This window comes from Cavia porcellus, unplaced genomic scaffold, assembly GCF_034190915.1.
Source record: "Cavia porcellus strain 051 isolate PalLab524CR breed Dunkin Hartley unplaced genomic scaffold, mCavPor4.1 scaffold_9, whole genome shotgun sequence".
NCBI lineage: Eukaryota > Metazoa > Chordata > Mammalia > Rodentia > Caviidae > Cavia > Cavia porcellus.
In genome coordinates, this window is record NW_026947492.1 from 16,382,860 (window position 1) to 16,409,950 (window position 27,091).

Sequence of the window (27,091 nt, forward strand, 5' to 3'; positions counted from 1 at the left end):
TCATTGTAACATAGTCACTCTGGTTTTTCAGCCTCTTGAAGAGGAGAAAAGGTACTAGACACTCAATTTACTCGCCCTCCTTCTACTGAGTGAAACCGTGCTGGTCCTTTGTGTATGTGTCTCACTTCCACTCTCCTCAAGAGGATGCGACCTCAGAGCTGTCAGAGAGGAGCATATGCAATCACAAAATCTTTCCTGGAAGGGCAAAAGCATCACTGGCGGATCTCACAGTCTGTACGTCCCAGGAGCCTTTCCAAAGCATAGGTCACACTTCTACTGTACACTCACCCGCGGAGGGTGACAGAGAGCCACAGACTTGACATCAAAGTCAAATGTTCTAAAGCGCGTAGCACGTGCTCAGGGCTTCTGAAACTTTTGTACCTGATTAGAAATCCAGGAATAGTTGTTCCCTAGGGCTTTTCCATAGTGATAAACAAGGAAAGAAAAATTGCTGATGTCCGTGTTAGCACTCTGCTTCATGATAGCAGAGACAGTCTTCCCCCCAGGGACTGTACAGTCCCCAGGCATAGAGGGATGAGCCTTCTGCTGCACATATAAAAGTAAGTGTAACTAATGTCATTGACATTACGCCCAATTGTACTTATGGATGAAATCTTTTTCAGACAAATATTGGTTTATTGTCCACTCTATTAATATTTGGAGTCCTTTAAAGATTCTGTGTGTATTCTCAGATACATACAGATATCCTATATATCCTACAAATATCTTTTTTGATTATGATCAGTGTATCAATTAATAAAAATACTGCATACTAATTATTACTAATTTTATGAATATTTAGTTGCCTTGTGTTTTTCAGTTAGCATGTCTTTTACTTTAAAGGAGTACAATAAAATTTATCAGAGAAAGTACTATTTATGAACTATAATTTCAAGAAAATAAGACAGGGGCTGGGGATTTAGCTCAGCGGCATAAGGCCTGCCTTGCAAGCAGGCAGTCATGAGTTCAATCCCTGGTACCGGTAAAAAGGAAAAAGCCAAAAAAAAAAAAAAAAAAAAAAAAAAAAAAAAAAAAAAGACAAACTTCCTTGTTCATATGGACAACTGCTACTACTTATTAGAAGGCATTATTTTTTCTTTAAATTTTTTAAAAAAATCAAACCACTTTATTTACATACATAAAGTTCCTTTTCGCTATGTGTATGCTTTGATAGGTTTTGACAAATGTGAGCACCCCTGAAACCAGGCAAGGCCTGAGAGAGGGAGCAGACCCGCCCTTCTTGAAAGCTTCCCCAATCCTACCAGTTACCTGCAGCTCATCCCAGCAAGGCTGGTCTGCTTTCCATCATCACAGACTAGTTTATAGTTTCTGAAATTTTACAGGCATAGAATTATATGGCCCATAATTTTATTACTTGAAAATGTATTTAGAACTAAAGGAGAGGGGACAGAGACAGAGAGACAGAGGGAGAAAGGAAGGGAGGGAGAGGGAGTGTGTGTGTGTTTACAGAAAGGCAAAAACAGACAGGGAAAGGTAGGGAGAGTGAGAGGCTGACAGGGTTTAAGAAGCTGCTCACACAGTCACAGGGCTGGAACATGCAGGGAGGTTCAATAGGCTGAGGACACAAGAGTCATTGATGTTTCGAGGAAGAATTTACTCATTTCCTAGAAACCTTATTTGTAGTTTTCTGGATATTTAATTTTTAAAAAATATACCACACTCATAGCAACAACAAAGACTTTAACATATCCAAAGAAATGGACTTCATTTTAAATTTTTAACTGCTTATGAACTCACAAGAAGTTAAAAAAAGTGCTGCAGGTTCTCTTGGACTCTTTGCCCTTTTCATTCTATGGAAGTGACAGCTTCCATAGGATGAAAAGATAGCTATAGGATACGAGCATAATCAGGAAAATGACTTTTGTAAGCAATGATAATTACCCGCCAGAACTGATTCATGCTCATCAGTTTCAGTTGAGCAGTGTCTATGTGTGGATGTATGCAGAATGCATGCAACTCGATCCTGCGTAGGTGTCCAAGTAACCATCACAGCAGTCAGGATGCAGAATTTCTCCACTATCATAAGTGAACCTCCTCCTCCTACCTGTCCGAAGTTCTACCAGTCACCTCCCTTTTGTCTCTGTTTTCTGATTTTCACTAATGTGATCCCTATTTCTGTAGTTCCATTATTTTTAGTATGCTGAATAGATTCATACGACACATAACTTCTTAGCTTGTCTTCTTTTGTTTTATGTTTCATGGAGCTTGTTGTCCTTGAGCGTCACTCAAGTTGCACAAGTGGCAACAGTTGGCTCAACTTAGAGATGAGCAGAGCTTCATTTATGAAAATGCAGTTTTTTCCAGCCTTCTGTATTCTTTTTTGTGTCTAAAGAAGAATGATTCATGGGAAGGGTTTAACAGAAGACCACAGGGAAGACTTTTTTTTTTTCAGAATTACATATAAGAGCTTCCTGTTTTATCCTCCAGAAAGAATGTCTATTAACACCAAGATTTCCACAGCTCTCAGGATCTGGCAGAGACAAGCTGAACACAGGCTATGTCCCACCATTAGTTTTCACAAAAGCATATGTGGTAATTATGAGTAATCTTAAACTGGGTCCACTAGCATGGCTATGAGTATAAATGACAGCAGGGATCATTAGGGGAGATGCTTAGCACTTGGCTGCTAATACGCTGCTGCTTGAAATATAAAACAGCAGTGTCTGTTTTGATAAAGGTTTGACCGTTTTGGAAAAAGTTAAACACAAAGCTTTCAACTTCACCTTCCCAGGAATTTTTTTTCCCCTTTATTGTCAATGAACTCACTCCCTGAAGCATAAAGTCATACATCAGTGCCCAATAGTGTTGGTTGTATGTTATTCCTCACCAACACTGCTACTTCCACATCCATTCATTCTTGTTCATTTAGCTTGAGTTAAAATTATTCTTTGAAATGATGCTATAATAATAATGTGTTCAAATTCAGCTGGGCATACTGTCCAAGCCATTGAATCCCAGCTACTCAGGAGGCTTAGGCAGGAAGATCACAATTTGGAGACTAACCTGCACAACTTATTGAGACTCTCTCAGAATGAAAAGATATCCAAATGCACCATCATCATCATCATAATCATAAATTAGATCGATGGCATGCACTATATATGAAAATTTATTTTATAAATGTCACAGGCTTAAAATTCAAAAGTTGAAACTGTAAAACAGTGATGCAAAACTGAAAGCAAATGTCTGCATTCGGTGACTAGCAAAGATTTCATTAATGTAACACAAAAATCTAATATAAATGGAAACTTCAAAATTAATGTTTTCTATTATCTAAGATTATTAAGGTGATTAAAAACAGAAACTAGGAGAGAAGATCTGTAATTCACATTTTGGTTAAAATTTGTATTTAAGATAAATAAAAAAAATCTTAAATTGAGCAATAAGAAAAAAAACTATAAAAAGTAGACAAATAGTGCAAGTCATTTCCCCAAAGACATTACCTAAATGGCACAAATATACAGGAAAAGTGTCCCATGTCATCAGTGAATTAGAAAATAAAAATTAAAATGACAAAAATGTCTACTTCAACATACCACACTGTATACTCCATTATAAGCTACAGCATAGCAAAGAACATACAATTGTAAAAGTCGATTGTAACAAAATGAGCCTGGTTCTGGAAGAACAGCAACAAAATACACAGAGTGATGTAAAAATTGTAAGCACTTTTGAAAACAATTTACCAGATTTTTAAAAATCTAAACATTATGTAACCCAGCCATTCTATCCCTTGCATTTGCTTATGATGGATTAACTGTCAGTTTGAAACAGACAGCTGAACTGAATCTGCCTGGTTCTGGGTGTTGATGTCACATCTGAGAATTGTTGCCAATAGCCTCCAAGAACTGGAGTGGAAGATGGTGCTGTGGATTCTCCTGGAGAAGCTTGTTGAGCTGGTTTTCCTGAATAAACAGCTGTTCTCATCATCAGAGGAGCTTGGAACCTCACTGCCCGTGAAGATGGCTGCGGTCCTCTTCGGGAGAACTCTGATTCTTTTCCTAAGTGTTGCTTCAGTGCAGATCACTCAGCCTTCCGCCACTGATCCTTCAGCCCGCTGGCACAGACTTTCCACCTTCCAGCACTGGCCTTTGTGTCTTCCCAGTGCAGAACCTTGATACAGACTTGCATGAGATATTGTGGGCTCCAGGTCTTCAGCTGGACTCACGCAGAACATTTCTGTGGGATCCAGGCATTTGGACGAATTCTTTGTGTCTCCAGTGTGTGAACCGATCTCCTCAATTCTTCTGCATTTGACTTTCTGGATGAATGTTATAAAATAACCCTATGAATTATGTGTCCTTTATTAAATCTCTTCCTTTGAAAACACTGCATATAACAGTACCAAAGTGAAACAAAAACATATACCCATATAAAGAACTTTATATGAATATTTCCACCAGTTTTATCATTTGATGTTTTAAACAAGCTTTCTAACATCAAATAAAAAATTAAGTCCTTTTATCTGGAGCTAATTTAGGGATATACACAGCACTCCTATAAATGTAAAATACAAATAAATATTTGACTTATGTTTGTACAAATGTATGTTACTATACTACATGAGAGTATGAGAAATCTAATGTGGCATAAATGTAACTCTAATTAAAAATTATTTCACATTAACAGGAATGACTACATTTAATTTTTAATGACTAATGTGGCTATTTTAATCCCTGCCCATAAATAAATCGCTGAGAACTAAAACATTTCTGGCAACTTTGTGAAGGCATCTATAATCCTAATGTGTTATGTTTTCAAGAAAGCTCATGGACAACTTGATACTACTCTGACAATTAAAGATTTCTGACAATTTTGAGATCATTCCATTGGGTAATTTTCTGGATTTTGAAACTCAATTAAACAAACTCATATCTTCAAGAACTGCTCACCTAAATCAAGCAGAACACAAGTTAGTCAACATGACATTGAAGGAACAGAGAGAGACAGATAGAGAGACAGAAAGACATAGAGGTTAAATATGTGTTTCTGTGAGCTTTTGTTTCAAATTGAATTTGATTCAAATTCAAAAGATCATATCTCAGATTACTTTCTATTTCAAGGATCAAAGAGAGTGCTCCCTTCCTCTTGGATGGCAGATTTATTCAAATTGGACCTAATGTAAACCAAATCCTAAGAGAAATAAGTGCTTCCTCCTCTGCCTTATTTATACCCTCTTTCAAACACATCTTACCGAGTATACCTTGAGCTCTTACACTTAACTGTGATAGTATTCACTTGTTACTCTTGAGATCAGCTTTTGAATTGTTCTTTTGTCAATTTTCATTGTGTATTGTGGCTTTTTTTCCTGTTTAAATTCTTTATCTTTTGTGTCTGAATGATTCAGAACAGCAAGGACTGTGTCTGTGAACTGAATCTGTGGTTTTCCCCGGGAGCTCCTCCTTCCTTGGGCTGAGATAAACTCTGTTCCCAAGCTTGGTCTGTGCTCTGCTCCACTTTCCTGTTAGTTTCAGTTTGTTTCCAATACCATAGTGTTCTTCATAAATATGTACAGCTATCATGCTGCAGATAAGAAAATAAGAATCCTTATATAAGGTTCAATTCTTCCAAAGTTTGAGAATTTGAGTTTTTACATTAGATTTTTGCTTGCTTTGTCATTTTGTTGTTGTTACTATGTTTGCAGAGCCAAAATTTTCATTCACCATCGCTATGGTCCTCCCATAACAAAATACCACAGGTGAGAAGGGCTAAACATGAGAAATTTATCCTCTTACATCCTGGACCTGGAAGCCTGTGAACTATGTGACAGCAGCCTTGGTTTCTTCTCAGTGCTTCTCTACTTGACTTCCAGATGGCTAACTTTATGCTTTGTAGTAGGTCTTTCCTCTGTGCATCTGTGTCCTGGTTGTGTATTAGCTCACATTTCCTCTTCTTATAGATCATTAATTGTGCTGGATTAGTGCCCACCCTAACACTGATGATATAATCATCATCTTAAAGACCCAGTTACAGGCATTAGGAAATTAAGGACCTATACATGAGTTCAAAGGAAGCCTATTAAGCTGTAACAGTCACTACTGATCAAACACAGTGAAGGACACAGTGAATCTCCTAGATAGACTGATGCCATTACTGGTGGGAAAGACATAGTGTTTTTTATTACCAAAAAAAGGAAAATCACTGCTGACCATGTGAGAGTCAGATAGTCATTTGATGTTTAGAAATTCTGTTGTATACATAATAAGTGCATTTTCTTAGAAGTATCTAGAAACCATCACATAACCGAGGATCCAAAAATGTATCCCACCTTCAGGTAGGTGGCTTTGAATTTGTAAGTCATTATTTTGTATGGGTCTCAGGAATGATATATGACCCAAACTCTATCAATTTTTTGAGCTCTTTCTTTCTTAGAATCTAAAATGTTTTTAGTTGTTTTACAATCAATCAATCAATCTGTAATCATTTTTTATTAAGATAAAAAACTCAAAAAAGTGTAGAAATAATACAGAATTTAAAAAAACAATAATCATTTTACCAATACATTACCTGAATTATTTTAAAATATATGCCCACAGTTCTTTATTCTATATTTTTCTGTATATATGTCTGTGCTATATTATATTTGAAATGATGAAGAAATTATAGAATTAAAGTTCTCTATTTGGATATACATGGAGGACTAAACATAAAAATACACACACACAAGAATCTTAATAAAAAAGAATCTTGGGTGGTAACATGTAACTCTCTAAGCTAATTAACTCTATTCATGTTTTGCCATGAATTTTCCTGACTGCATTGTGAAGACAGTGATATCAGTAGTCCCATCCAGTTTGAACAGTCACAAGCTATGACAAATGTATCATGACAGACATCAGGCCAAAATTGTGAGATGACATTAAATATTAAGTGAATACTCTGGTGGATTAAGAAATGGTCAACTTGTAGCACACCTGAACTGAATCAGCATGGTTTTAGATCTGAGGATTGTTGTCAACAGCATAAAAAGTGAACTGGTGGGGAAGATGGTGTGCTGTTGATTTTCCTGGAGAAGCCTGTCATGCTGGTTTTCTTGACATGAACTCAGTTATTCTCATCTCTGAAAGAACATGAGTCCTAGCTGTAGCTGAGGAAGATTGTGGTTCTCTTTGGGGGTGCTCTGGTCCTTTCCTAAGTGTTTGTTCCTGGCTCCAGTGAAGGTAGCTCAGCCTGGTGACAGATCATTCATCCCACCAGCGCAAACTTTTCAGCTTCCACCACTAACCTTTGCTTCTTCCCAGTGAAGGTCCTTGATATGGTCTTGTGTGTGAAAATGTCTTGGACTGTAAGTCTTCAGCTGGACTCATGGAGAACGATGCTATGTGATCTAGGTCTTTGGTGTATTCCTGCAGGACATTGCCATGGGATCCAGAATGTCAGCTGCATTCTTTGGGTCTCTAGTGAATGTAAAGATCTCTCTCACTCTTCTGTATTTGATTCTTTGGGTGAAAATCATAAAATAATGCTATAAATTATATGCCCTATATTAAATCTATTTCCCTGTAAAACGAGACTATGACAAATACTGAGTTCAGGGAACTTACATGGAAAGAAATATGCATCTTATAATTAATCTGTTACAATTTTTAGAGAAATGAATAAAAATAAAACTTAAAAATCTGTATCATTTCACTTAATGTACACCACAGAAATTTTAATATTTGATATCCAAAGTCAACATGGAAAGAACATACAAACAATTAATTTAGTGTCTAAAATCAAAACCAAATACATGGTTCCAATTTCAGGAGTCATTCCACATTTCCGAAGTCAACATCAAGGGAACTCTCACATTTTTCTGTACCTGGTTCAGTTGAGATTCTATAGTCTCTTCTTTTCTATGCATACAAAATTAGGACAGCAACACAACCTTTCTTGTGAGATATAGTATTATGGTTTAATTTAAGGTCTGCTGAATCATAGGTTTCATTACAAATTGCTTGTGGAACCCTTAACCTATTTCAATGAGCAGACAAAATGAAAACAAAGCTTCCAAACAGGGGAGAGAAAAGAACTCTCCCGCTTCCAGGGATACTATTTCAGTGCTGTTTGTTGTTTTAATGTCATTCATTCTTTTCCCCTCTAAAGCCCTGATACTTACACTTGTTTCCTAATTATTTTCCTGTAACCCACACTAATCTAATTCTCACCCTTTTGCTACACCACAAATGCTGACTTCTTCTGTGTCCTTTTTCATCAAGATCATTACTTCCTCTTAAGTTCTGTGGTAACTCTTAGTTCTGCCTCACATCTCAGGGCTGCAGACTTCCTAACATTGAGTAGGTCTCAGATCCTGTACCACCATCTCAGGGAAGTTCATTAACATCTGTTATGAAATACAATTACTCTCTATATCATCGCCTTAAATTAAGACTGCATAAATTTTGTATGTGTGTGTTTATGTTTTATTATTTGTTCATTATTTCTTTCTTCCACCTATTCACCAAAACTCCACCACTACCTAAGTGCAGGCAATTAAGACTTTGAGGTAGCAGACATGTATTTTGTCTTCCCCACTACTATAATTTTACACTGAAAACAGAGCTTGACTATTTTAATGTCTAAAACAGAATGCTCAGCCTACATTTGGTGACCAGGTAAACAACACCATTTGTATTATGTAAAACTCTAAAATAAAATAAGAATGAAAATGTAAAGAGATAGCTGTTGGGCTGAAGGAGTTGAATTAAGATTAGCAAGTATGCTTGAAGAACCAATCAAATTCCAATATACATCGCTGTTTAACATTTGTAGCAAGCTGCTTCCTAAAGAAGACATAGCCCATCTTTCCGGCTGGAGTCTAAATGCCGCATGTAATGCAGCTTCCTTTGTCTTGACTGCTCTAAATATGCTACCTTCCTGACATTAGGGACTATAATCAAGAGGAAAATTTTCAGCCTCTCTTTACCTCATACATTAGAGACTAAAGTATGAATAAAGATTAGATTAGAGTATCCATCTAGCTGAAAAGCAAAGTACACTCTGGAAACTAATGTTCCGCAAACATTCAACAGAGATTTAACAAATATAAATTAAATTACCAAATTAAGTACAAGAAAATCATTAGCTATATGATATAGTGACACAGGAATATCAGATATGAATGTGTTTAAGTTTCGCAATAATCATTTGTAGATTTATTATAGTGTACCACATTTCCACTTAAACTTTACTAAGCAGGAGAATATCAGACTAAACAATCACTTGACTCCTATTTAAAGGAATAAATGTGATCTTCTTAACTGTATTGCTTTGCTTAGTGAACTGACTTGTGTAAGTTTTTAATTTTCTATACTTTAAATAAATTTCATATTTTAATTACTTGCCATTCTCACCATAGTTTTATATAACTCCAGTGCTATTTAATATGACATATAAAGCAAAAATAGTTTCTATTTAGGTTCTTTTGCTTTTCTTCAAAGTCTTTTTCAATGCAATATGAACATCCTTGTTCCTCAAACTGTAGATGAAAGGATTCATCATTGGTCCCACAATGGTATAAAAAACTGTGGATATTTTATCTTGATCTAGAGCCTCAACAGGAGAAGGCATAAGGTACATAAATGCTGATGCTACAAAGAAAAGGGAAACAGCAATGATGTGAGAGATGCAGGTGTGGAAGGCTTTGGACCTGCCTTTTCTAGAATGGATACAGAAAATATTGGAGAGAATCAAAGTATAAGAAATAAAGATAGTAAGACTGGGGCCTATGACATTGACACCCACCACAATGAACACCACTGCCTCATTGGTGGAGGTGCTCGAGCAGGACAGCCTCAGGAGAGGAGGCATGTCACATACGTAATGATTGATGACATTGCTGTCACAGAAGGTGAGTCTCAGCATACACACTAGGTGGGCCAAGGCACCCACAAAGCCCATTGCATACACACCCACTGTCATCATGAAGCAGACCCTATGAGACACAATGGCCTTGTAAAGCAGGGGCTTACAGATGACTACATATCTGTCATAGGCCATGGATGTCAAAATACAGCACTCATCAATTGCAAAGAAAGCAAAGAAAAAGAGCTGAGCCATGCACTCAGCATAAGGGATGATGTTTTGTTTCATGAAACTCATCAGCATTCTAGGAGTTATGACTGAGGAGTAGCATAGATCGATGAAGGAGAGGTGGAAGAGAAAGTAGTACATGGGAGTGTGCAGGTGAGGATTCAGACCTATGAGAACCATCAAGCCCAGGTTCCCCAGCATGGAGACCACACAGATTCCCAAGAAGAGGAGGAAGAGAGGCAGCTGGAGTCCTGGCTGTTGTGTTAAACCCAGCAGAACAAACTCGGTTACTGAAGAGCCATTGTGTGAAGCCATTCTTCCCTGGACCATTTCTCTGAGAACAAGAGAAGAAGCACACAGTGACACTAAAATGAGGCAGCTCCCTAACCAAATCCATTGTAATGAGAGCTGATTCAGGAAATAGGAGGGTGAGCTCGAGCCCATCTTTCCCTATGCCCTCATTTTCTCCACTGTAGATCTAGACAAAGGGGGTGTATAAAGATGAATATTAGGTAGAAGGTAGGAGACAATTTCTGGAAGGATGGATTTCAGGAAGCAGAAACACTGTTGGCCCTAGACCACTTCTGCCTGATGGTCCTTCTTCCACCCCAGTCAGTGATGATCTCAGTAGACAGGAGATGAGACATTTCAAGGATTCACCGAACACCACAGATGAGGTCTGCAAGAAGAATAACAGAAGGGATAAAATTCAACACTCACCCTCTGGCATCACGGCTTCAGGGAATGGCTTTATTCTCCTCTCTTCTCAGAGAGCTAAGTTGCTTTGATGAGTGTTAGAATTACATGGTGCAGAATAAAGGTTTCCTTTGTCGTGATTCTGGTTGCACAGGGCACATTTTGACTGAGAGAGCCAGAACGCAGACCTCAGTTCTCCAGGCTGTGAGAAGCCACGAGTTATTGTTCATAATTTCTGGGGATGGATTTGCTCAAAACATCCTCTCTCAAAAGGTGTAGTAAGCAGCATTTTTCAATCACAAAACAGCTACCTCCTAGCAAAACCAAAGGGGTCTTTATATGTGAAGTAAACCTGGGAACCAGATAAATATTGGGAGATTTACATTTCCTGGTATTTTCTCAAGAGATCAGCTAAAAGAAATTATCTGTGTTGTGTTCACCAGCTCACTAATGATTAAATATTGGAAGACATGTTTCCTGGTATTTTCTCAAGAGATCAGCTAAAAGAAATTACCTGTGCTGTGTTTGCCAGCTAATGACAATGACATTGACTTATCAAATATATACCACTTTCCATATATTCTGATTAACTCTCAGATAAACACAACTCCAAATGAAAACCATTTTCTCATTTTTTCTATAACATATACTAGGAAGGGCAAATTCTCTTTATCCCACTAGTGAAGGGTTACTGTGACAATCCTACTCTTTTTAGGTAAAAAATATGAACAAGAGAGCTTAGTAAAACACATAGGGGCCACTGCTATACTCTCAGATGCAGTCTGAGAGCAAGCTGTGTCAGAATTACCGACCTCATCATACAGTGTAAGTTTCCTCATCATTAAAATCACTGGGAACTTGCGCATCCTCTAGGATAGGTCTAGTGTCTCTCATCACAGGATAGCAGCATAGACAAGCACCAGAGACAGATTTGGATCAGTGCAGTGTAGGAAGTCCAAAAATGCCCATGCCTGCCCCGGTGGGAGAATATTGAAAGCCACTCCAGGTTTTTATTTGCAGTTTTGGAGCTAATTAAAACTGCTGTGAATTAATATTCATGTGGTGAGTGGCTCTGAGAAAGAGTCTTATATAGAAAATCTATCCAGAGGAGATTTAGAGAATGTATCCCAAAGCAGATAGAAATAGGCAATAAAATAGCCCATTTTACTGCTTTCTGTGCTGCTTCAGAGAAAACTCAGGGAAACTAAAAAATATTAGTGAAAGTTATACATTGAGTTTTGAATAAGCATCTAAGCAATATATACAATAGAAGAACATGTACATAATGCTAAGTGAAACTCAGGAGAAAGGACAGAGGATGAAAAAACATTCAAACATCGTTTCCATGGCTATTTAACAAATACATTAAACTGCACGAGAGAAGATAAAGGAAAAATAAAAGGGCAAGGAAAACAGTTTTGTAAATCCTTAATTATACATTTGATAATTTAGATAATAAAAAATCGAACAATCACTAAAATTAGTTCCAGTTTCTATTCTCAAATTTCCCTTAATTACTAAGGGACCAAAAGTCCCTGAAGATAAATGTGAAATGTGTCCCCCAAAACCAAATTCCTCGGTCACAGCCATAGTGAGGACTCTGGTGATTAATACCTGTGTTTTCTATGAAATATGGAGTATTTATATTTAGGTGATGCAAGAGCATGAAATGCTCTCTCGAAGGTCCCATTATATTGAATCACATTACAAGAGCAATTTATATCAAGTCCCAAGCCAGAGCTCAGGATGAAGGTCATTTTCACATTCCATCCTGCCAGTGTCCGCAGGACAAATATGGAATGGACATAGAAGGACCCCAAGCTGTCTGCACATTGCACAATTCTCTCCTGTTCTCCCTTGTTTCCTTTGCATGGGGATCACATTGGCCTGATTCATTTATAACAAAGCACGTGAACTGAACATGATTCTTACCAACTGAACAACAGCATCTTTTCTCATTCTGAACCTTTTAGGTTACGATGAGTTTGACTTTGTCAACGTCAGAGAAAATTTAACTCGAAAAGCTGTATTAGCAATATATTTTCACAAGGATGCAGAAAATGCAAACTGGAACTTACAACTAAATGAAATTTTGATCTGAAAGATTATGTCACACAGAACTAATCTGTAACAAATAACCAGAAAGCCTAGCTCGTGTGTTTTTAAATTTGAATTTACGTGATTGAGATAAAATGAGAAAATTCAAACTACAAATATGAGAGAATGAAAAGAAAGAGAAAATGCAATTCTATATACCTGGCCTGGGGACTGGGATCCCAACCACCACTTGTATTCAGCTGCTGAGTAAATCTAAGGTGTCTCCCAGGTGACTGCACCTTGAGAAGAAGGGTCAGGCCAGCGACTGCCGCTGAGTTATTTCACACATGTGCGGCTGTGGTAAGGTAGACAGAGCACTATGGTCTGGTCTTAATAAAGATGCCTGGGCTTCAGAAAAGCTAAAAGAACCAAGAAATCCTCAGCAAATGAAAAGGCAATGAGAGAGGAAGCAGGTGGAAAACACAGAAAATCGAACATCTGCTAGGTGTCTGAGGACCTTAGCAGATGCTACTTATGCAGGCCTTGGCTTTCGGGTTTTAAAATTAATGAAAACCTGCTGGTGTGCTGATATGAATGAACACTTTAAAAAATCATGCTTCTGAGTGAATAATGAAGATGTAAAAGCACAGGCACAACATGCACACATTATGTAAACAAGCTATGTAAAATTTTCAGCAGAAAGAACTGGACTGATTATTATTATGAACAGGCATGAAGAGCAGAATTTTAAAAGTGCACTCAGCACTGCACAACAACTAACAGTGTCTGTCTCCAGCTCTGCAATGGGATAAGGGAAGGATACAGATAAGGGAGAAAGAGAAAAGGAAAGAAAGGAAATAAGAAAAGATACAAAAATCTTATTCTGAGCTTTGTTATTTTGATATAGATCCTCTGTGTGCTGTCCAGGTTGGTCCCAAACTCCTGGAGCTGGTGATCCTCCTGCTTCAGCCTCTTCTGTAGTTGAAACTATAGAATGTATGCTGTTGCATTTCTTCATCTAATTTTAGTATGTAATTTATTATCATTTCTAAACCCTAAATACTATTCACTTAAGGAATAAAGATTGTTAACTCCAAGAAAATGGGGAGCATCCAAGACTTCAGAATAAAGCTGGACAGAAATGTGGACCTTAAATGGGAAGCAATACATTAGCTGCCCCTCCACTTTTTTCCCCGAATTTTTGTAGATTTCAAACACTCCTGCTGAAGACCAATTTGTTAAGGTACATACTCATCAATAAATAATATTAACAGATAGACACAAAAATAAATTGAGAGCCTGTCCTAGGCCGACCTCTCTTCCAGTGAGAACCACAGGTGGCCTAAGGACAGATGAATCTTCCTGCATCCACCAGAGCTGACACTAGCAGTGTGTGGAGTTCTGGTGCAGCAAAGCAGGACAACAGGGCAGATGAGGACTGGACTTGGGCAAACTCCTTCTAGCTAGGTAATCCAGTTAGTAGAGAAGCACCGGTTAACCACGATCTGTTCCTGGATGCTTTTCCAAAAACGCAGTGGCCCTAAATTCCTGAACCTTGACGGAAACAGCAGGTCACCTCCACTGCTTCCTGCAGCCACCAGCACACTCCCAATCATCTGTGCACCTAATGAGAGACAAAGGCATCGTGCTTCCAGGTCTCAGCCTGTCATTGAGGTCCCCTCATAGCTTAAATACACCTCTTGTCTGTGTTTTACTCTGTCATTATTTCCTGAGAAAGAGACCAATGGTCCTGTGCCAGGACTTGGATAACTGGTGCCAATCATGTGGCATCATAGCCTGCTAGGGGACGCCACCACCGTGAGTGATCACTGCAGGAGAGCAGAGACAAGGACAAAACACTACAGGATGAACAACGGGGACACCAGAAGAGTGGGGTAAGTGACTACTCACAGACTCCAGTAGGTTTTCAGAGGGATTAAAAATTAGGCCACATTGCATCTGTATACCTACAATTTGTTCTTTCCTTTCAAGCACTTTCTTTCCTTTTATTATTACAATATCTGTTATACATTTTGGATCATATTACTCTTTCAGTTTTTATTATTATTTATTTTTACACTAGAGAAACAATATGGTATTTACAAATGAGAGTCTGATTTATTTCACTTATGAGTATAATCTCAGATTGCCTCCATTTACCTATAAAAGACTCAAGATCATCAATTTTGATAGCTGAATAATATTCCATTGTATTAAAATACCGTGCCTTTTTCATCCATTCTGCGGTTGATGGACATTTTGATTGTTTGGTGTCACACTGTGAATCTTGTAGTTAATTAGGTTTAAAAAAATCAGCATATTCTGGGCCCTGAGTTTGAGACAGTAGTGTATCTTTCTGGGAGAGGCTGGGTGATGAATGTGGGCAATTGTGTGTCGCAGTTGCAGCCTCCTATGGCTGGCAATGTAAAATGCTACCCTGGTCCAGCCTCTCGTAGGTGGCTTCTGGCCTGGGCCATTGCACTGCCAATAATGTATGTTGAAGCAAGGGTTGTTCTCCCATCAGAGTTGACGCTGATGTTTTCCTTGTTATGAGTCGCCATAATCCTTTTTTCCCTTTTCACTCTACGTAGGGCACAAGCCTACTGCGCAGTGCCACCCACACCCAGACTGGGTCTCCCCTCTTCAGTGAATACATTATCCACCCTCAGAACTATGCTAAGCAAATAACTGGGCCAATCCAATGTCACACAGCCAGGATCCAGCCACCTCTAAAAAGAACCTCCCATGAGTGCCTGAGCCTTTGGGGAAGAGATCCCAACACAAAAAATTCACTCACCTCCATAAAGATTAGCAGATGCAACTCCTTATCTAGCTTTTTAGTTTTGAAGAATTCATTTGGGTTTTTAAGAGTGGTATAATAAAAATTTTACAGCGACAATTCACCTCAACAACATGTTAGAAACAGGAGAAGGTTTCCATCAGGGGAAAGCCATTTGTGCATACCAGCATGTTGGAAAAACAGTGAACTCTCACTCCACAATCTGCCAGAACTTCCCTAAGGAGTTTGTCACTCTCTAGGACTGTAGAGAAGACAGCCTGACAGGCTGCAAGTGGATGCTTAAACTGCTTCTCAGTTCCAACCGTACCAGTGAAGCTGGAGACCTCACTTGATTAAAAGCCAAACTTTCTGCAAACATTCAGGATTTTAAACGCATCATGTGAAGGAAGGTGGGAGAGAGTGAGGACAGGGCTGAGAGAAGGCTTGTCTTTGAAACTTGGTTTGACAGTTGGCAGGGAGCTCCTTTGTTTAGAGAGTCACAGTCTCCAAGTTCTGCTTCACATTAAGAAGTCGTGGCCAGTATTTGTCAAAATGAAATCACATGCTCCACATACCCTACTTCCAAGAGGGCAGAATCTCTAACCTTCTGCCAATGAAATCACCAGGATTCCTTTGGAGTAAGAGTTACAGCCCTTGAGCTCCCATTTAGTCCAAAACCTTCAACACGCCTTCAGGGTTTTCCCTGGTTTACTCTGCACTTTTCTGATCTTAAAACACAATATTCCAAAAGGCCTAGACGTGTGGCCTTTCCCCATGCAGACATGAGAATCTGCTTCCTGCACCCATATAAGATCCCTCTGTAAACTGAAGACCTAGATTTCTTTGATGTCCAGCTCAGTGTCAGGCTTTCTCTCACAAAATCTTTTCCTCCCCTCTGTTCAAGGGAGTTTCACTCTGTGAAACGTTTCTAATATTCATCCTTCTCAGGGACAATTCAAAAACAAAACAGCTACATCAAATACAACTGCGTGCTCCTCCCAGCTCTACAGTTATTGAGGAGGATGTTCAAGACACTCATCTTCCCTAAGCATCCCTGTTCTCTTTTGATAAATGGAAATTATTCTAACACAGAAAATTAATTTTTAAATATCATGAGAATATCACTTAGAATCATACCTGTGGCCATGAACAGATTTCTTGATGCATGTTTTTCTTTGCAATATGCTGTGATCCTATTTGAAACCCTGTCAGTTCCACTTGGTGGTGCTAAGTAACTTCTTGTTGAATTAAGATACCTAATGAGTAATTTCACAGAAAGAAGCTCTGAAAAGTACACCAAAAGATCAAAATGGGTCAAGGTATCTATGGTAACACCCTTCCCCTATTTGATTTGGTTCAAGCCCAGGTTTGTAGGCCTCTAGGCAGAATTTCCTAGGGAATCACCTGCAGCAGAAGCAGATACTACTTGGTCCTAGAATTAATGCTCCCTTCCCTGGCACAAGTAAGTAGAATATTTGGCATTGACAAATCTTAAATAGCCTCTTTTTTTATTTAAGGAGAAAAGAAAAAAAAAAGTGAAAGGGTACAAGTTTATACAGATTTACAGAAGAAAAAAATGAACAGTAGGAAATCACTAGTTAATGGATTACATATTGCCATCTTGAAAATAATTGTTCAAGTCACAAAATTAAAGCTTGTAGAGTGGACATTCCAACAATGATACTGCAAACAGTTCTGTTCAATGATCCAATAAAACTCTGTGATATCATTTTCTATATTACACACTTAAAAATACATGCAGTTATATAGTTTAGAGCACTTCTTTTCCTCTCTTTTGTACAATGACTATTACACATTTTGGGTTTCATTGCTCCCACGGTTCTTATTGCTTTTTTGGAAGAGAGTAAAACCAAATGAGACATAACAGGACAGAATCGGTCAAGTCAAAAGGGTGGACATAATAGATAATATAAAAACATAATACAAGGTGATCAACAATGGTTACCATAATGCCTCCCGCTATCTCTAATAGAATTGCCCATATCATTAGTTATAATACAATTGAACAAAATAGTAAAGAACAAAACCGACAAAACCAAAACATTGGAGACATTGTAGGTCTTCAAAAGTAGATAAAAGTCAATGAGAATGGGCGTTATAATGAATCTCATTATCTTCTCAGCTGATGCCTAAACTTTCGAACCTGATACTATCCATCAAAACAGAATAGGGGAACATCAGTCAAAAACAAGATGGTGAGAGTAATACAGGGCTTCAAATCGAGATAATAGAAAGTCAAAGTGGGTTACTATATTATATCCTGCTATTGTTTTCCCTTTAATTAAACAGATAAAAATAAAAAAGTAAATAATGGACTGGAGATTGAGAAAAAAAGAGGGCATAATAGCAAAATAGCCTCTTGTTCTATTCATGATTGTTTTATTGAGTAGAAAAAATAATTAGAATGATGATCTGAAGTAATAGAATCACATTTTTAATTTCAGGATCCCTGTATGTCTTAGAGAAGAATGAGAAACTTCTAAGAGCTAGTTTCTGTAGGTTTTATTGAGCTACATTTCTCTCTCACCAAAATTGGACGGTCATGGTCCTGCACACCTGTAATCCTAGGACTCAGAAAAAGACAGAAAGTTCTCTGCAAGTTTGGGGCCAGCCTGTACTGCAAAGTAAGACTCTACTTCCAAAAATAAACAAACTAAAAGGAAAAAAAAAGTAAAATATGAAATATAATAAAACAGTATAAAATAATATATAATATATTAATATAAAATAATATATTGTGAAAAGCAACTATTTTATAAGGCATGCTAAAAATTTAGTGAAGAGAGTTTCTTTTGTTTGCTTTGCAAATGTGTTAATTAAAGTTTCTGGTTTTATAGAAGACAAGTGCATTTTCCTATCTGGATTTGTATTTCATTGTTTGTGATGTTATTTTGATTAAAATATGTGAACAAAAGTTGCCTCCATAGTTAAATGGAAAACAAGAGACCCGAAGACTCTTGTAAGCTGAGTGTGGTAATGCATGATTTTTAAACAAGCACTCTTAAGGCTCAGGCGCAGCACTCTACCTTGGGGTCCAGCCTGGACACTGTGGTGATTCAGTGAGAACCTGTTTAAAAATAACAATAAAAATATATAGATAGACATAGATATAAATATAGATACAGATATAGATATAGGCATACATAGACCAGGATGTAGTTCAGTGCAAAGGCATCATGGTTCATTCAATCCCCAGTGCCAAAAAACAAAATAACTTACAAATTAGATTTGAATTTTGGCCATGAAACTTTCCTACTCTCACTTTAAAATCCATTGGTAGATCTTACTATCTGAATAGATCTTTCACAAAGATGATCAAAATATAATTCTTTGATTATTTGTAAAATATGAGTTCACTTGAATTTTGCAGAACTTCAAAATGGTTATGCCTTTAATTTACAATGTATAAAGCTCCCATTTGTTAATGTTACCAATAAGATCATGTGAAAAATTTATCAACTGAGCAACTGCATAGCAAGTGGTGAAAGAAAAGAATTTCCAATTTTTGCATGAAAGTTCAAAATTTTAACATTGGCCGTGTTTTCTATCAATTATTTTCATGGCTTGACAGGCTTAATTAATTTATTTGACAAAATATCTCAGCCTGAATCATCACAGTCTGTATATCAGTTATTTTTCCAAGTTGTGATGTATCACAACAAAGAGGCCAGTTCAGCTCACTCTGCAAAAAACAATCACATGAGTGCTTTACACTACAGTGTGCACAGGATTGTATCATTTACACTTCCATGGCTATACATAATAATACAAGTTGTATAAGCAAGTGTTGACATTTAATAAAATACTTGTTTCTGCTTCATAAAATCATTCTTAAAACTATTGGGCATTCTGATTTAATTTTGAGTTCATGGCATAGAAGAACACACTGACTGGTATATTGTTAACAGTGTTGAGTTGATGTGAGGCCAGAGGCTAAGGAAGGCAGTTTACTGAAAAATTATATTAAAGACACAGATATAGGGAAACTTTTCCTCCCAGAATGGACCCAGTGCAGGTCTTTTCCCCTCCTGCTTGAATTTCTTCTTAAGAGTAAAACAGTAGTTTCTTTAGGGAAAGCTTATTCTTAGTGTTGTATAAAAAGCACGGTTATGGAGCCTGCACCTTCTGACATTTCCCTTTAAATTTTGTCATTTTTAGAAAGGGTCAGCAAGCAAGGAACCAGAATCCCCACCCATTCCGAGGCGAATTCATTAAAACACTTAAACAAAATTCAGAAGTCTGAATCTGTCAGCTCTGAAGCTCTTTTTCAATAAAAACATTGAAAATAACTTATAACATTTTACTTACTAAATTAAGTAATAAAACTTTTCTTCTCTCCTTGTAATTTTTTTAAATTTGTTAAGGGTGCTTTATCATATAACAGTAACAGAACTGATGATCTTATCAAAGTGCTAAACACAACACCAAAGATCACTCTGTTCAAGAAGCACTAAGACTCCCAGCTGACAGTTCCTTTTGGCATGTCTTATAGCCCTCAGTCTTTGGGAACTCACTGTCAGTATACATGGGAATCAGGGTGAAGAGAAAGGTCCATTGATGAGATCATCTAAAGGAAGGCTAAATGCTATCTTTTACAAGGCAGGGATTGGGGAGATTCCAAAGCTGTTCTTACCTTGAAAATTGGAAAGACTGGTGAAGAAGACACTTTCAAATAAGTGGTGAGGGAATAATCTAAATAAATTCATTCTGACACATACTGGGTTGTACAACTCCGTAATCATTTGCTTAATTTCTCTTTGTCTTCATCTCCCTCCTAAAAGACACTCTCCCCATTGCAGAGTTGCTCTAAGCATAAGTAAAGCAATGCACATGCAATCCCACTTGCCAAAAGATATCCAGCCTTCTAAAGTAACCACCTAAAAATAGATATAAATAGAAACAATACCACCTCCTCTCCCTCAGTTCATTGATAAGAAAGGTTTGCAGTAATACTGTTTGGACATTTCATACCTGTATCTTTTATTCTGAGTAACTACTGTGAAGATAGTAATATGCAATTTATTAGTTATTATTACTCTCCCATTAGTCTGATTTAAAACTGTTATCTTTTTATTTCTATTTTTTATTTCTTTCAAATGAAAGAAGAAGCAATATGCAAGGAAATACACCTCTGAGAATACAGTGTAAATTAAATATTTCTCCTTTTACATACAACTAAAAATCCTGGAACCTATATATAAAACAAAGATGAAAAGGCTCTAAAATGTATCAAAGGCAAATCTCTTAGGAATCTGAAGAAACAAAAGAAGACATAGCAATGAGATCCTCGTATTTTCTTTTTACCTTTTGTGTTCCTGATCTAGAGTTGAAGAAAATGTCAACAGGAGAATATCAGTAAACAGTGACAACAACAAATCTAGGTTCTCCTCGACAAAGAACCAGGAAAAAAGCCATCAAACTCTTCCTCTCTACTGAAATGCAACTTTGTGGAGACATCTAGACACAAGCCATAGCAGTTGATAGTGTACAGTTTCCCTAACTCAGAGTATTATTTTGACCCGAACTTTCTCATATATTGTTTGGGGGTGGGCGTTGTACCGGGGATTGAACTCAGGACCTTGTGCTTGCCAGGCAGGCACTTGAGCTGAAATCCCCAGCCCCTCATATCTTTTTTAAATTCAATCATCCAGTGAACAACAATCCAGGGTTATTTAAGCCATCACTATTCTACAAATGTAAATATGTTGTACAGAGATGCTAAGCAACTCTTCCAAATATTGGAATGAGGAATTTTGGAGCAGAATTCACACACAAAATTTTTGAGTCTCTATCTACTTTTTTCTGTGAGAAATTTGGAAATCGCTGACTTCATCACCATTTTCCTCAGCAGGATTTTCAGGTAGACATTTCCAGTCAGTGTTTAGAGGTTAAAACTCTAGTGTACATGCCACACGTTAAAAGGTATTTTGGAGTTATCACAAGGATGACAATACAGGGAATTACTATGTCCTTGAAAATTCTAAGATAAACAAACATGGACATTTGGACATACACTCCATGAATAATTACTGTTAGAGATTTGGGAATAAAGAGAGAAGAACACACACAATAAAATCCCCTTAATAGATCAAGGTAAATGGGAAATGGAGGATGCACAGTGCCTAAAGAGAAGAAAAAACCCGAGTGAAGAACTGACTCTCTAAGGAATTAAGATAGATCGTGGTTTAAGGAGTAAACGCAATCCCTACATTACCTTCCTATGTCAAGGTCTGTTCTCCCGAGACACTCAGAAGCATCTTCCTTGCTTGTAGCCAAGGGCATTATGCCATTAAACTCATGTTAAACCTTCTGGCTTCCTGTACAGTAGACAATATGATAAGAAAAGCTTTTTATTTTTCTTCAAGACTGATGTTTTATAGGAGAAATACTTCTCATTATTAATTATTGTCATCCTTTAAGGAACTTTTCCAGGAAATGAGAAAAAATTAGTCTGTGCCGCATCCTCCTGAAATTGAAGCAAACAAAGCCTGAAAAACTGATTTGTCCTTTGCACACCACAGGGGTTAAAATTAATAAAGAAAGATTAAAATTCCCTCTCTTAAGGAAGGTAAGTTTTGAAATCTATTGGTATTAATGCCTTGCATTTTAGTACCTCTGTCAGAAATTACTAGCACTTATAATTAGAAGTATATAAATTAATGTGCTGACACAAAGATTATAAAAGGATCTGGACAAAGAGTATGATTAACACATCCACTGTTTCTACAGTCACCCTTGTTGTGTGTACTCCGTATGCATATGCACATAGCAAGAGGAGAACTAAGATCTTCTCATCTAATTGTAATTACACAAAGTTACATTGTTAACTACTGTAAACATTTTGCAAAATAGATCTCCAAAACTTTATTATCTTGTATAACTGAGTAATTTGAGTCTTTGGACAATCTCACCAGATCTTTTCCTCCACTAGCCAATGGCAACAAACATCATACTCTTTGTTTATGTAAATGTAGCTATTTAATATTTTTAAATTTAGGTAAGATTCAGAATTATTTCTGCCTGTGTCTTGTTTTTTATGCTTAGCATAATAAGGTCATACTTTGAGATAAAATCCCAGGTTCTAAAATATGTAGTTTTTTGATTATCCACAACTAAGACTCAAGCAAAACTAGTAGAAGAATATCTTTTAGGGTAACAAAGAGTGTTCAGAAGATTAGTGGATACGCGTATCTTTACAAATAACTTCTTTGTTAATAACCATATCTCTCATTTTTCAAGAAGTTTGCCTGTGACAGGGGCAGTAACTAAATGATTTCTAGAGTCTGATTCTTTTGTTTTAGAGTAGAAACTCTTCATGATTACAACCTCATCAGAACCTAACTAGCTTCAAAGATCAACATGAAGAGGAAAGGCCTCTGCCTCCAATTCTTTTTGGTAAAGGAAGGTCATTGGCAAGGAAAGAAATGATAATATGAGAGGAAGGCAATTATATACTTATATGACCTAGCACTTTTCTCCCTTCTTGCTTGATTTATCTGGCAATCATGTTTCCTTGTAGCAGTGCTGGCCTCAGCTCCCTGGTGAAGTTGGTAATGCTTTTCACTATGATTAGATGTTTAGACTCTAAGAAGAAGGCAGTGTTGCTCCTATCATGGCGACATTAAAGGTGAGTCCTTTATACGTAGGTTTGTTATTTTCAGACATTCCTCACATATCGTTGGTCAAGTTAGGTGATGTCTGATGGAACCTGCTTTTTCTCTGCTCACAGGCTGTCTCAGAGAAGAATGGCTCCTGAAAATGGCTCTTTGGTGAATGAATTTGTTCTGATGAGTCTGACAGACAAGCCTGACCTCCAACTTCCCCTCTTTTTTTCCTGCTCCTAGTGATGTACATGGTAACCATGTTGAGGAATTTGGGTTTGGTAACTCTAATTGGGGTGAACTCATATCTGCACACATCCATGTACTTTTTCCTCTTCAAGTTGTCCTTTATTAATCTGTGTTATTCTTTTTTTTTTTTTTTGTCTTTTTCTTTTTTATCAGTACCAGGGATCAAAGTCACGACTGCCTGCTGGCAAGGCAGGCACTTATGCCACTGAGCTAAATCCCCAGCCCCAATCTCTGTTATTCTTCTGTGTTTACACCCAAAATGTTAATCAACTTCATATCAGAAAAGAAGGTTATGTCTTACAGAGGGTGCATGGCCCAGGTGTACTTTTTCAGTTTTTTTTTTTGTTTGTTTGTTTTTTTTTTTATCATTTCTGAATGTTACATGCTGACCTCAATGGCCTATGACCATTTTGCGGCCATCTGTAACTCACTTCTGTATAACATGGCCATGTCTGCCAGAGTGTGTCTCAGCCTTATGCTTGGCTCCTTCCTGATGGTGTTTTCTGGTGCTATGACCCACACAGGATGCATGCTGAGGCTGACCTTCTGTGACACAAACGCCATCAACCACTATTTCTGTGACATTTTCCCTCTGTTTGAGCTCTTCTGCACCAGCACCTACATCAATGAATTAGAAGTTTTCATTGTGGTGGGTCAACATCATTGTGCCCAGTGTCACCATCTTCATCTCTTATAGTTTCATCCTTTGTAACATCTTTCAGCTAAGCTCCACGGGGGGCAGGTCCAAAGCCTTCAGCACCTGCAGCCCCCACATCGTTGCAGTTTCTCTGTTCTTTGGATCAGGTGCATTCATGTATCTCAAACCATCCTCTGCTGTGTCTATGGATGAGGGAAAATCTCTTCTGTTTTCTACACTGTTGTGCTTCCTATGTTGAACCCTTTAATCTATAGTTTAAGGAATAATGATGTTAAAGTTGCCCTGACAAAAACCTAGAGGAAGGGAAAGTTCTGATCAAATTCAGTATGTCTGTGAAGAGATTTTCCTTACTTAAAATAATTTAGTGGCAGCTTTCTTATATTTCTTTTTTATCTAAAGGAGGAAATTTGAACCTTGTTTTAGTTTCTAAAATTTACAGGTTTTATTTCTTCTCTTGCTAGTTCCACAATTTCTCCTCTACAGACTTTCCTGTTTAGAAATTTCCTGTTTACAAAATAATTTTCTTCCTTTCCTTTTTTCATTGTCACTACGATGTTTTCCTCCAAAATAATGAATGTTTCTTCATATGAATTAATAAAGGAAATCTGGGTGGACATTGCATCATTGGCACAGGGCCTTTCCTATGCAACGTATAACAAAGCAGGAATCAGGTGATTTGTCTCCATTCTGTGCTTCCCATTCTCCACTGGGCAATGTGTGTTTTCCTAATGGTGATGTTTCACAGACATAGATATCACTGCAAAATCTATCCAATCATACTGCATACTCTATCCAACGCTACACATATTACAACTATTTACACAGTAAAGATTTTACTCAGAGCCTTTTTTATACCCCATACAATTGAAATCACAAATACTAGGCTGTCAGCACATGTATTTTTTTATAGGTGAGATACCTAAGTTGGAAGAGGTCAATAAAGTACTCAGCAGTGCTACAGCTCTTTAAAGAAAACGCCAGGACTAGACGACTAGTCTTTTTCAAGCCTACCACTTTTTCTGGAATACTTTCTATTTCATGTTCTCAGACTATTTAATTAAATATGAAATATAAGAAAGTGACTCTGCTTTGAAAAGTGATGCTATTCTAGGAGATTTCAAAACATTGTCTAAGGATTATTGTTACATTATTATTATTATTGCTGTTGTTGATCATAACAATAATGTGATAAACCTTTCTGTTGGGAAAGAGAATACCTTTCAGCTTAGTGTAGATGAGAGTTGAGTGCCTGAAATTTGGAACAGAGTAGTCTGGGAAAAAGTTAGAATTGACTTTCAAGGTCTTTTAATTGAGAGCTTACTGACTTGAAAGAGAACAGAACTCAGACTGGTTTCTTAAAGAATGGACAATATGAAAGATTTTCTGTGTGGAGAATGCCAATGAAAATTTCAACAGCATTTGAATCTGAGTGTGTTTTGTAGCGTGCTATAATTTATAAATCCATTATAAAGTTTTGATAAATCTTTTGAATACAAGAGGAAAAGAGTAGGAACACGGAAGCCATTATCTCTCTTCTGTGGAAGCAACTAGAAGTATGAAAGTCATAATTTTTTTTTCTGGTTCTGATAGAGGTTTGTGTTACTTGGTTTTAAATAAAGTTCAGCTTAGAGGGCAAGAGGATCAGGGAATAATTAAATCATATCTGGCTTTCATGTGTTATTTCCATATGGAGTTTAAGACTTTAAGCAGAGCGCTCTCGATGAATTTCCTTGTGAGAAAAGAAAAAAAAAGTGACTACTCTAAAATTCTTAGCCTGATGTCAGTGACAATTTAAATATTTTCCCAAGGAACTGTAACAATGCATGGCCCTTTCACCTTTTTCTGCTTTCTATTTCATATTTGAGTATTTTTATATTCAGAATATATGCTTTATTGACTTGTTTATATTTAAATGCACAGGACTGCTAAATTCTTATTTTAAGAAAGTTACCATTTCTTCCCTGATGACTCAAATATCAACACTGTGACTGTTCTCAGCAAATTCTTCTTCTATATAACAGCTGAAATTTGTTTTTTTATAAAAGTTTTTCCATTACTTATGATTAGCACGAGTGTCAGATGGTGCCTTGGCAGGCATCGCAGAGCTGGGTTACTCCTCCGTGCATTTCATTACTACTCATGTGGTCAGGTCTGCACCAAACAGGAATCCTGATCTTTCATGTGAAGAAATTCAAAATACAAAGGACGCCTATTTTTTTTTTCACAAAAGGTAGATTTCTTTTAAAATTAAGTCATTTTAAATGCACTTTTTAAAAATTTGAAGACAGCAGAGCTTAAAAAACAATAGCCGACTTAGCCACTAAACTAAGCTCTAGTTATCTGTTTGGACATCTTCAAAAGGAAGCTAAGTGTGGATGTTTACATACACTACATAGAATTATCCACTGGTTTTGGTTGTTATTGTTTGTTAGGTGAATGACACTAAAGAAATAATGGCGAACATATAAAAGATTTGGGGTTGTCATAGCTGAGAGTTAAATTGGAAGTCATGGGATTTGCCTGAATGTACTCTGAGAGAATATTTTTATGTTAATGTGACAGCTTGGAATTTAAGGGAAAAAAAGGCCCTCTTAGTAAACATCTGAAAAGATTCTGGGATATTCTAGTTGTAGTTCTGTGTGGTTGTTACACGCTGCTTCACATCACTAATACCAGGAAAATTGAGGTGAAAATCATGGAGAAACATCACTACACACCTGCTGGGATGCTCATTATCACAGACAGAGACATTTTAGCAAGGGTATACAAAAAAAGGAGCTTTGTATGTTCTCGGTTGAAAATATAGGTTATTGCAACCATTATTAATAAACCACATGAAGTTAACTAAATTCAAATTCAGATTAACATTTGACCCAGAATCCTACCTTTTTCCACAAAGATGTTAATTCCTCTGAGGTGTCCGCCCTCTCATGTTCACCGCAGCATTAGTCACAGTCAGATATGTAGTAGGTTAAGTGTCCTTTGGCAAGTGAGTGGATAAAGCAGTGTGGTGAT

At 37.2% G+C, this 27,091-nt stretch overlaps 1 protein-coding gene and 1 pseudogene across 1 annotated transcript; one reads left to right on the top strand and one right to left on the bottom strand.

Annotated features, from left to right (window-relative positions):
• Positions 1-9,417: 9,417 nt before the first annotated feature.
• LOC100730204 (olfactory receptor 8B8-like) lies at positions 9,418-10,365 on the bottom strand. The gene has a single exon (XM_005005008.2). The coding sequence runs from the start codon at positions 10,363-10,365 to the stop codon at positions 9,418-9,420; it is 948 nt and encodes a 315-aa protein (XP_005005065.2).
• A 12,948-nt stretch (positions 10,366-23,313) lies between these two features.
• LOC100732398 (olfactory receptor 8B8-like) lies at positions 23,314-24,373 on the top strand (annotated as a pseudogene).
• The last annotated feature ends 2,718 nt before the right edge of the window (positions 24,374-27,091 follow it).